General features: G+C 34.7%; 1 protein-coding gene across 1 annotated transcript in view; it reads left to right on the forward strand.

Annotated features, from left to right (window-relative positions):
* Positions 1-12,778, forward strand: part of LOC149779139 (TNF receptor-associated factor 2-like) — a 54,438-nt gene that overhangs the window by 7,509 nt on the left and 34,151 nt on the right. The window contains exon 3 of the mRNA XM_089939697.1: positions 2,781-2,879. Within this exon, the coding sequence (XP_089795823.1) occupies positions 2,781-2,879 (99 nt within the window). The remainder of the gene's footprint in view (positions 1-2,780; positions 2,880-12,778) is intronic.

Here is a 12,778-nt window from a genome sequence, read left to right on the forward strand (position 1 = left end):
TTGTATCTTCAAAGTTTCAGACTTTAAAAATAAATTTGGCATTTTCTCTTTAAAATCTCCTGGTACACATGGAAATTAAAAAAACATTCTGATGCAGGAATCATGTTGTCCATTTCCTAATGAATCAATCCTTCCTGAGAGAAGAGCAGCAGTCACATTTGGATAATCTGTTTTGGGCTCATCCATCATCAGACTCCAGGCATCAGGGACTGGTCTCCAGGCTTAAAACAAAGGTCACAATAATTTGATGATCAGTCTTTGGATAGGGATCAGGTCGATGCCCCTCCCCCTCCTCCCTTTTTGTTGCTTATTCCCAATGAAGGTATAAAGTTGTACTACTCCAGTCGGAGGGTTGGATTGGCATTCCATTAAGTCGCTGTCAGATCTTCATGTGGGGAAGTGGAGATAAGATTTTAATTAGATTGCCTGTCACAAATTGTCCAAGAATATAGAATGTTCCAAATAAGTTCCAGCAGTCTTGAATGTTCTGATATATGAATAGTCTTGAATGTCCTGATATGTCTAGTTTTGAATGAATTCACAAGAAACCAATGTAATTTACTGATCCAAAGTCAATGTCAATGAGCACTTTAGTAATTCCATTGAATGGTTTAAATAAATCAGTACTAATTGTTTCCAATTTCAACACAACTGTAAACTGGGGCCCCGAGTGGTCTAAAGCACTCTCCGTTACTGATCACTGCCATCTCATCTCTGCCTGCGTGGGTTCGAGTCTAGGATTCAGCCAATGTGGGTATGTGAGAAAGCTTGCCAGTAGCTTCTCGTGGGTCGGTAGTTCTTTCCAGGGTTTTCCCCGGGTTCTTCCTCCACCATTAATACTGGCCGCCATGCATAGCCTATTGTGTGCTGAAAAATGGCGTTAAACCCCACAACAACAACTGTAAACTTAATAGATTCACATAGACTGATCTAAAACAGCAATGAAAGTACTTTTATATCAGTTGACTATATATATTCCTGTTTTTACTTGACCTATGATACAAAAGAATATGAATCATTCCAATGGGAAAACACGTATAATTGTAAACAAGGATAGGTATTTAACGTCTCTTTTTTACAACTTAAATCTTGCAGTATTTTACTTTATTTAGAGAACCACAAATTGGTACATGTACGTGAATACTGTTTATACGTACATGTCTAATGTTTTGCATGAATATAGTATCAACACCGTGTACTCAACCCGCAAATCTTATCATATACATTGAGCCATGCCACAATCATCTTGTATTATTCATACGTGATCTCTTCCCCAAAATGATAATAAAAGTTTTTTTCATACTTTTAAGAAAATTTTTTTTTCATGTACGAGAAAAATACATTTATATGAAATTTCGGGAGCCACACCATGACCGTTTTATATCTGAATTCATGTTATAACGGAGCGTGCTATAGCAGGTCACACTACAATGTTTCAGATTTAGGCCTGGGTACCTACAAATAACATGCAAGTGACAAGGCATAAACTGTCTTCTTTAGCTGGTAATAAGAATGGCAAAAATATACTGACAGTTTTACATCCTGAATTTCCTTTCTTAGTTCTGCAAATCTGAATTGCATGAGCCATGTCATGGGTTCTCAAGCTTGATTACACATTTCGAAATTGTACTGTAATTTCGACTGTATTTCAAGTGCAGTTACATCCTCATTAGTGCGCTCAAAATGAAATATGCGTTAAATTCCATAGCGTCTTTTTGATAATTGCAATTGAAAAACTTCATATTTTTCTCACATTATGATTTCAAATATTCAATGACAGAACAGAAACACTCTTGCAGATGTCAACATGCTTCTCCCTCACTATTTCAATCCGATGTATTTCATGTAGAATTTGCACAGATAAATCCAGACCATAATCAAAAAATTTCGTAGAATCGACAAAAATACCAAAATCTATTCATTCCAGATAAAATGGAAAAGTTGTCGCAATCCGCATTCATTCACAATTTGAATCTAAATTTCAATTTTAAGTAGACCAAACTGCCATTTTCTTTAAAAAGTTCTGTCTAGCATGTGACTAAGCTCAAATTTATCTGGGCGGAGTTATGTGTGCATTACTTATGTTGTTGTTGTTGTGTAATGATGAATCTGCGCTTGTGTATTTAGTTTGGAATATGACATATATTCAGTTACTTTGTTTCTTGTAGTGTATTTTATATAATTAAGCCTTAGGTAGAATAAGAAAAATGAGCATATAATAGAAAGGTTACTGCATTTGTATGAGGAAAATATGAACTCGTTTTGTCTGATGAGAGAAGGACATTACATATCATGGGGAGATCAATATTCACTTGGCATGCATCAGAATGATGTTGGTCATTCATAGAAAAACACAAATGTTAAATTAGATGAAGAAAAAGTAAAGATCCACATATTGAGAATATGTTTATAAAATGAAAAAATAATCATTAGCAGAACCTCTTTTGTAAATTAAGCAAGCAAGATGAATTTGCTGAAATGTTTTTTATTGTAAGGACTAGGATGTAAGATAGAAAATGTACATGTACATATTACATTGGAATCAAATATATAATGCAAATATGCTACATATACAGAATTTGTTGACAATTTAATGATGTATAAATTGTATTATTTACTTCAAACAGTAGATTAAGAGATTTAACTGTTAACTTGTTTTAGTTATATTGTTCAGCCATTGTGTATTGTATTAAGACGGGTTTTACAAAATGAAATTTCATTAAAGAACTCCAATTGTAATGACTTGCATGGATAATGAATAATCTATATCCTGTTTGCAGATGTACCCTGATAATGCTATGAAGCGTGAAATGAGCTGTATCAAAGTACGATGTGTGAACCCAGGCTGTTCCTGGCAGGGATATTTTAGGGAATATGAGGTAAAAATTGTTTCTGATAACTAGTGTTTTGCATAACACAATTTTAACTGTGGGTACTCCAGAATTAGAATTGTGTGTATTAGAAGCATAGCTGCCAACCCTCACAAATTTGGTGTGAATTTCACAACTTTTTCAGCGATTCACGGATTCATCATGCTTTTTGCACTCAGTGTGCCATCGCAGAGACGATGTGACGAAGTACGTCGGTTGCGAAAAACACGTAGAAGTTGGGAAAATTAAGAATTCGCAGATTTCAGCTCTGGAATATTTTAAACAAGTGGCGGAAGGAATGCAGGCTACGAACGCTGAAGCATTATTTGTGAGTTTTATTGTCGATCACAATCTACCTTTATCAGCTGGAGACCATGCTAAACGTGTTCTGACATGTTGCCGGACTCGAAAATCGATTCCAAATTTTCATGTGGAAGGTCCAAAATTGCTGCAGCTCCTGTGCATTCCTCACAGCAACAGTGCAAGCAAAAGTGTATTTTCTGTAGTGAGGAAAAATAAGACTTTAGGGCCTCCTTCGCTGCAGAAAATTTGTCAGTAATTTTAGTCGCCAAGATCAACCAGCCGGCAAGAAGCATGAACTGTTTAGAAAACAAATTTACGATCAAGCAGTTGAGGAAGTTCAAGTCTGTCACAGTATCATGTCTTGATAAATAAATATGTCTGCATACATGTAGTGTTTTAGCTTTATATTGCTAATTTGATATAGTGTAGTATTGACGGTCAGAGTGGATGGAGTTATTGTCATGGTATTTTTCACGAATTCTTGCCCAAATTCACGACTTTTTATCCCTATTTTCACTAATTGTGAGCCTGGAAGGTTGGCAGCTATGTAGAAGGTACATAATTACATAAATATGGTTGGCGGTATAATCAAGACTTTTGTACTGACCAGGCAGATTTGATCTTTGATGAAATGTTGGAAAAACAGTGCTTTCTTATTATAAGGTGACCGTTCTGCACTGGGAAAATGGCCTATTATGACTCTATAGTCTTACACTATGTAACAGAAAAAAGCAAAACTAACGAGTAAAACCAATAAATTAATTTCTCTAGAATACAAAAGGAAAATTTAAAAGACACATTATTGTGAATTATATCCGAAATAATCCTATATGTTCAATCACATGTCCAAAAGAATAGTATGTTCTGAATGAATAACAATAGTCCAGAATGTCTTTGAATGATTCCTCAATAATTGCAACATAGTATTTTAGTACAAAAAGTGAATAAGCACTTTGCAGCTCCAGTGAATAATTCCAATAAATAATTCCTGTTAGATCATAACTGAACACAACTATAAATTCTGATCATAGATTCCTAAAGTCTGATATTCAACAGGAAGTAATAATTGTTTACCAAGTCATGTATAATAATTTCACTGTTTAACCCAAAATGCAGTAGGATTTTCAATGGAAAACCCAGGTCTTCAACTTCTAGTTCAAGTAAAGATCGTGTTTACTTCTTAGAATCATTGCAGTGGTCAGATAGACCAAAAATTCCACCCTCAGTAACAGATAAAGGTCAAGCAAACAACATAAACTAAATATACATAACGTGCCTTATAAGAAGGGTGGCCTTTCTAGAGAGGACTATATTTGTGAGAAGTATATGTATGTGTATTAAGTATGAAAGCTTCATGTAATTTCAATGCATTTAATATTTTTATTTAAAAGAAACATTATCAAAAGGTTATTCTTCTCTTATGAATAGACTTATTCATGTTATCATACATTAGTAGCTCTTAATTTATAAGCATGAAATATTTTTCTGATTTTGTTTGTCATTTTGTATGCAGCTTTCCATTTGTCTTTTTAAAGAATGATCTGTTTTCACAACTAAATCCAAAAGTTCAGCATTACTTATCATAAGAACATACTCGTTTAGTTCTGTAGAATGTATTCATTAAGTTTTTTAAATCAATCATATTTGACCAGTGTCTGATCATTGCAAGGACCATTACTGTTAGAGTCAGTTTCCTGATTCAGATCAGTTTGGTCTGAATGGTTAGCACAGTCCAGCAATGATGACTCCCCATCATTTGTATTTTCTGTGCCAAGTCGCTGTCAAACTCCACATAACCTAGAATGGTCATTACAGATTATAAAAGATGTGACATATTCTCTTTTAACAAGTCTTTAACCTCTTGTTGTGTTACACTGGGTCTTCCTGGTATAAAGACCGGTCAACCCTTATGATTTTACGGGAAATTACCCTTAAAATATGGACTTGTGATTAAAGGCACAAATTACAATTGTTTGCAGTACAGTCTATAATGCTGGCTTGTTTGTGTTTGATCTAGATCTGGGTCTCATTTTAGATTCAGTGGAACTGGTCAGGAAACCAGACTATCTTTACCGATGTAGTCAAATACTTTAAATTGTGTGTATTATGTGACACAGAACATCTGCATGATCAAGCTTAATTTTTTCCCAAATGGCATCTAATAAACAACATGTCAAGATGAAAGAGGCAGTAAACCTCTTAAAAAGTTTTAATAGTGCAGATGAATAAAACAATATTTCATGTTCTTGGGGGGAAAAAGCAGAAAAGGCAACAGTTTTGTTTAATCGATGTCATGTGTTGATTTGAGTATGTCAGATGGTGGGAGAGATGATTTTTTTTAAAGGTTTACATCGGGTTGAGAGATATCAAGAAGCCATTGAGCTGCATAGAGTTTTGAACTGGAGTATGTGAAACTGCCATTGAGGTAATTATGGTTGAAATAAATTTTACAACCTGAACACAATATTTACTGTTCTTGCATCAGTCTTGAATCACACTTTTGGACTTTTAAATGCATGTTTTCCAGCTTCACAATAGTAGTGCATGATATTTTGGTACACATTACTGAAAACTGATCCAACTTATGGAAAACATTGACTGCCTTACTGAAAAGGTCTTGGTAGGTTGGGTAATAAGATGTTTTTGAAAGCATTTTTGGTCAGGTTTTACTACTTCATGTGTAGAAGTTAACCATTGAATTGCATCGAGCACAGTCACCTGTTTTGCTATCTCGATGTTGTTGATGCATCTTCCTTCAAAATAGTACAGGTCAAAGAAGCTTTTATCAACATAAATGTTTAACTGTTGGGATGATCCCAGCATCCATATGCTGAAATTTTGAAGTTGTCTTGGATGGAAGATATGCCAGCTTCATATTAGTTGAGGGTGGTCCATCTTCTTTAACCCTGCAGGCCACATTAACCAAAAATGAAAAGTTTGTGGGCCATACATGCCTGATGTACATTATAATTATAGAACTAATTTTTTTATGAGTGTGTGCCGCACAAAAGATTCCGGCAGGCCACATTTGGCTTGAGGGACTGCAGTTGGACCACCCTGTATTAGATAGTTCTTTTTGGGTGTGCAGAACAATCATTAAAATCAAGATCTTTCTGTTTTGCACTTTCATTTGATGATTCATCTGTAACCAAGACTCAAATATATGTGCCATCATCCATGCCTTTCTGTTGGCTCTGAAGTCACAGATTAATTTGAATTATTGTACCCATAAACTTTATGGATTTTGTAATTTGCACAGATCAAAACTGAATCTTTCTTTTGCTTTTTTCACACCTTTATATGGGTCACTTTTGTCATGAATGACCTAGAGTGTAGCATACTGAGACACAAAACCAACCATCTCATCACATTTATACGTATCACATTTGTCATAATCCTTGCATATGTCAATTAACTTTTGCTCCAGTCCCCTGCAACATAATTATTGACTTCAGCAACTCTCCACTTAGGCTGGAACTCTTGATATAGTGCCTGATCTGAAATATATGTAACCATCTATTACTTGTGGTAAAGTTATCGTGGCTCATTTCAACTGATAAAATTATTTCCTTTTCTTGACTCAATCGACATGTGAGTGGGATGTTCATAGTACATTCAGTGGAAATCCATTCAATAATGTGTCATTTAAAAATTCAGAAACTTTGCCATTTAAATCTTGGTCAAACATTGCTTGGCATTCAGGATCATTCTCTTTCCAAATCCTCTATTTTCCCACTGCTGCAAATATTCTCTTTATCTGTTAAGATATTTTCTATTTTTAGGTCTTTCCAAAATCAATTTTTTATGCAAGTAGTCGAAAACTGTCCCATACTATCTTTCATTTTTTTCTTCTTTTGAAGTAAGAATTTAACATGACGACATGTTAAACTTTTGTAATGATTTACTCCTGTGTTAATTGTTTTGAAGTTTGATCATTCAGACGAAACAGTTACAAGTAAATGAGATGCCTTGTTTATTAAGTACTGATTTTTTTGTTCTTTGCGATGTACTTTGTTTTGCTCAAGGTTCATTTCATCATTTGTGAAATAACAATATTTAGCCCATGTTGACTGAGTTATGACCCTGACAAATACCTCTAGTTATAATCATCAAAAGAGTAGAACTCCACAGCGATGTAAACCCAAAACCCTGTCACAACATTGTTAACCCCATTTCAGGTAAATGTTGAGTTCATAGATAATGATATAATATTAACCATAGTTGTACTTTTAATAATGTACTTTAGCCAGCAATTTTATCTTGGTAATGAAAACCTAACATCTGGAAACAGACATAACAAATATTAGATTGCTTACTTTACCATATGAATTAAATATTGGTTTTAAAAGCTAAAATCTGGATGCTTGTGAAAGGTAGACTTGACATTTTTGGACTAATATACCTTCAAGATGGGGACCACTGGATGACATATCATGTCTAAAGTGTCACTAATATTGCTACAAATCACAATACAGAGTTCCTGATATGAACGTATTTTTGTACTGATTCCAGGTATTTACATACTATTCATACAGGCCCTTTCCTCAGTGAAAACTGATTTCCAAGGGTCAGTGACAAGAAGAATCAGGAAGATAGTGATCACTTTTATTCCAGTTTCTTTCCATGCCAGCCTTCCTTCCACAAAAAGGGATGCCAAGTTCATACTGCTCTGTTCACATACTGTTTCCAAACCAACATTTTTACGAATTACTGAAGCAGTAACAAAGAGAATATGAAAGCCCCATTTTATCACAAATGCATATTATCAGTCATGTAAGATAGCCATCTTTTATTGCATTGATGCTTTATCTGAGATATCTAACTAGACCGTATTGGGTATAAAATGAACGACATATAACACCTGGTATGAAATAAGTTTGGAAATTATTTTTTTGTTTGGAATTTGAAATTTTTCAGTTTCAAATAACTAGTTGTATAAATACTATCTATACAACTAGTTATTTGAAATTTAAAATTCTGATAGTACAGGTTCCATAATGTACATTATATTTACACCAGCAATATTGTTGATAAGGAATAGTTGTTTCCCTTTAAGCTGCACAACTGACTTTGCTGGTTGTGTGTTTGGTTGTAAATAGGTTTAATGATGCTTTTAAATAATGATACTTACCACTGTTGAATGTTAAGCAATATGATAGTGTAATTTATGTTAGGGATATCATAACTCTAGTATGTTACACTAGAAAGATAGAGACATACTTCCTTAGTTTATTCTTGTATAAAATTATCCATATCATTATTGGATAAAGATATAACTGTATAAATTAGATAAACTCTTATTATATCAGTGTTTGATATAACTACCTTTAATTACTCAGATATATGTAAGATAATCTGTTCATACTTGTATACAATAAGACATTCTAACCTAGCTTATTCTGGTATAGGGAAATACACTCAAGTCTTACACTTGCATCAAATGAGGCATTGTAACCTTGCTTGTTCTGGTATAGGATAAGATACTCAAGTCTTACACTTGCATCAAGTGAGGCATTGTAACCTTGCTTGTTCTGGTATAGGGTAAGATACTCAAGGTTTACACTTGCATCAAATGAGGCATTGTAACCTTGCTTGTTTTGGTATAGGGGAAATACACTCAAGTTTTACACTTGCATCAAATGAGGCATTGTAACCTTGCTTGTTCTGGTATAGGATAGGATACTCAAGTCTTACACTTGCATCAAATGAGGCATTGTAACCTTGCTTGTTCTGGTATAGGGTAAGATACTCAAGTCTTACACTTGCATCAAGTGAGGCATTGTAACCTTGCTTGTTCTGGTATAGGATAAGATACTCAAGTCTTACACTTGCATCAAATGAGGCATTGTAACCTTGCTTGTTCTGGTATAGGGTAAGATACTCAAGTCTTACACTTGCATCAAATGAGGCATTGTAACCTTGCTTGTTCAGGTATAGGGTAAGATACTGAAGTCTTACACTTGCATCAAGTGAGGCATTGTAACCTTGCTTGTTCTGGTATAGGATAAGATACTCAAGTCTTACACTTGCATCAAGTGAGGCATTGTAACCTTGCTTGTTCTGGTATAGGATAAGATACTCAAGTCTTACACTTGCATCAAATGAGGCATTGTAACCTTGCTTGTTCTGGTATAGGGTAAGATACTCAAGTCTTACACTTGCATCAAATGAGGCATAGTAACCTTGCTTGTTCTGGTATAGGGTAAGATACTCAAGTCTTACACTTGCATCAAATGAGGCATTGTAACCTTGCTCGTTCTGGTATAGGATAAGATACTCAAGTCTTACACTTGCATCAAATGAGGCATTGTAACCTTGCTTGTTCAGGTTTAGGATAAGATACTCAAGTCTTACACTTGCATCAAGTGAGGCATTGTAGCCTTGCTTGTTCTGGTATAGGATAAGATACTCAAGTCTTACACTTGCATCAAATGAGGCATTGTAACCTTGCTTGTTCTGGTATAGGGTAAGATACTCAAGTCTTACACTTGCATCAAATGAGGCATTGTAACCTTGCTTGTTCAGGTTTAGGATAAGATACTCAAGTCTTACACTTGCATCAAGTGAGGCATTGTAGCCTTGCTTGTTCTGGTATAGGATAAGATACTCAAGTCTTACACTTGCATCAAGTGAGGCATTGTAACCTTGCTTGTTCTGGTATAGGATAAGATACTCAAGTCTTACACTTGCATCAAATGAGGCATTGTAACCTTGCTCGTTCTGGTATAGGATAAGATACTCAAGTCTTACACTTGCATCAAATGAGGCATTGTAACCTTGCTTGTTCTGGTATAGGGTAAGATACTCAAGTCTTACACTTGCATCAAATGAGGCATTGTAACCTTGCTTGTTCTGGTATAGGATAAGATACTGAAGTCTTACACTTGCATCAAGTGAGGCATTGTAACCTTGCTTGTTCTGGTATAGGATAAGATACTGAAGTCTTACACTTGCATCAAATGAGGCATTGTAACCTTGCTTGTTCTGGTATAGGATAAGATACTGAAGTCTTACACTTGCATCAAGTGAGGCATTGTAACCTTGCTTGTTCAGGTTTAGGATAAGATACTCAAGTCTTACACTTGCATCAAGTGAGGCATTGTAACCTTGCTTGTTCAGGTATAGGATAAGATACTCAAGTCTTACACTTGCATCAAGTGAGGCATTGTAAACTTGCTTGTTCTGGTATAGGATAAGATACTCAAGTCTTACACTTGCATCAAGTGAGGCATTGTAACCTTGCTTGTTCTGGTATAGGATAAGATACTCAAGTCTTACACTTGCATCAAGTGAGGCATTGTAGCCTTGCTTGTTCTGGTATAGGATAAGATACTCAAGTCTTACACTTGCATCAAGTGAGGCATTGTAACCTTGCTTGTTCTGGTATAGGATAAGATACTCAAGTCTTACACTTGCATCAAATGAGGCATTGTAAACTTGCTTGTTCTGGTATAGGGTAAGTAGTCCAAGTTTCCTCTAACCCTTGCCATCCCATTTTTTATATTTGGACATTTATGTTAGAGTATAGGATCAGAGTCAACTGCCTATAAAAAAAGTTGGAATTTGCCAACACCATTTGGTGTCAGCATAGTGTAGCCACTTTTTAGTTGGCCTAGCAAACTTGAACAGCTTTTGATCGAGATATGCCTGCATGAAATCGATAGGATTATGTATTATTTTCTCAAAACTCATGAGCATAGCATTTGTCATGTCTTGAATACGCTGTCAGATGAGACAAAAGTACATCGTTGCTGAAATTTGACCTGGATCTTGCAATTTGCATTCTGAGTCACATGACTATACAAATCCCACAACCTACTTGTCAGTGACATTAGAGGTCAAATAGTCATGTGATATTGACAATACACAAATTTTCCAAGTTCTGCATAGAATTAGGAAATGTTATATAGAAGTCACTTAATGTTTGTAAATAAATATAATGCACTCTAAATTTTCAACATATTTATTCTGAGAACAACGACCAGAAACCTGTTGGTATCACAGCAGACAGCAATGTGAAGAAAACCATTGTCATCAAGTACGTAGCATGTGTCAGTGATGTTTTTGTTGGTATCTCATGGCTACCATACTCTCTGCCTATGGAATCTGGTTTTCTTCTAGTTGCTGCAAAGTTTACAGATTTCCGGTTATCATTTTCAGAATAAATATTTTGAGAAGTTTGTGTTCTTTCATTTTTCTATAAGGATTATGCAATTTATGTGTTCGATTTATTTTTCTACAGCAACACTATAAATGGTTTATTGTTGATATCATGTGACTTTATGACCTCTGATGTCATTGACATGTTGCTTGCAAGATTTATATAGTCATGTGACTCAGAATGCAAATGGCGAGATCCGGGTCAAATTTCAGCAACGATGTACTTTCCTTTCATCTGACAGCATAGTAAACACCTGACAAATGCTATGATCACGATTTTTGACACAACACCAGAAAGATCATACATAGCGGCCTGTATAACTGGTGGAAGAAAAACGGGAAAACACTGGAAAGAACCACCGACCAACAGGATGCTAGTGGCAAGCTTTTTCACATACTGATATTGCTGAGCCCAAGACTTGAATTGAAATAAAATGATCTTAAATTTATTTTATCAGAATTTAAAATTGATTTTTTTTATATAAAATAAAATCTGGAAAACAATCTTACTGAATTGCAGCCCAGAGGTGGTTTCCACCTTTGTCATGCAGCTGTATGAATTCAAGTTCTCCTGAATAATTTCATCTTATTTGCTACCTGTAAAAAAAATGCAAATATATTTTCTCATTATATGTGACATACATGTTTTTGAAATCTTCTCAAAAATGTGTGACATAACCTTTTGCTAGCATTATTTGTTATGATTTAAAATTATCATATTATCTTTAAATGTGCCCAAGCTGTAACATTTCTGTAATTTTCCTGATATTTGTGCATATCTTAAATAACAGGTTACAATAAGTCAAAAGTTGTAAGTATTTTTTTTGTGTGCAACAGTCTCCAAGATTTGTGTTAAACAGTGGTGTAGCAATACATTCTGCTCCCAACACCCTGCCCACAAAAGAATTATTTCTGGGGCCTATTTAAAAAAAAATATCCTTGGATAGAAGTTATTGGGCCCACACCAGCCATGAAGCCATCCCAACCCTGCCCACAAAATTAAAGAAAAGGGTGATTTATGGCTAATTTTTGTGTTTACACGTGGCCATAGCCACCCAGCTCTGGGAGTTTTGGGGTTGCTTTGGTTTGTTGCTACACCACCATTGAATGTTTGAATGTTTTATTGGTTTTTTTTCTTTCTTGTTTTCTTAACTCTTATTTTGTTCAAGTTATTCAGCTGCATTATTTTAAATAAAAAACACTATATTGTAGAGAATTCACACGTAATTTTTATTCTTTTTATTAATTTCTTGAATATCCAGACATAATAGAAGTTGTATCCAATATTATTCAAGTCACTTATTTTTGCACTCATTTGTGATTTATTTAATCTTTGGCACCTGTAAACTATTAAAAGTAATCACTGTTGTGTTATAGTTTAAAGCCACAGTAAATAAGTGATATGGTATCTTACATTTTAGTTTTAGATGGAAAATAATTATAAA

Source organism: Sinohyriopsis cumingii, chromosome 17 (genome assembly GCF_028554795.1).
Source record: "Sinohyriopsis cumingii isolate HCF-2022 chromosome 17, ASM2855479v2, whole genome shotgun sequence".
Taxonomy (NCBI): domain Eukaryota; kingdom Metazoa; phylum Mollusca; class Bivalvia; order Unionida; family Unionidae; genus Sinohyriopsis; species Sinohyriopsis cumingii.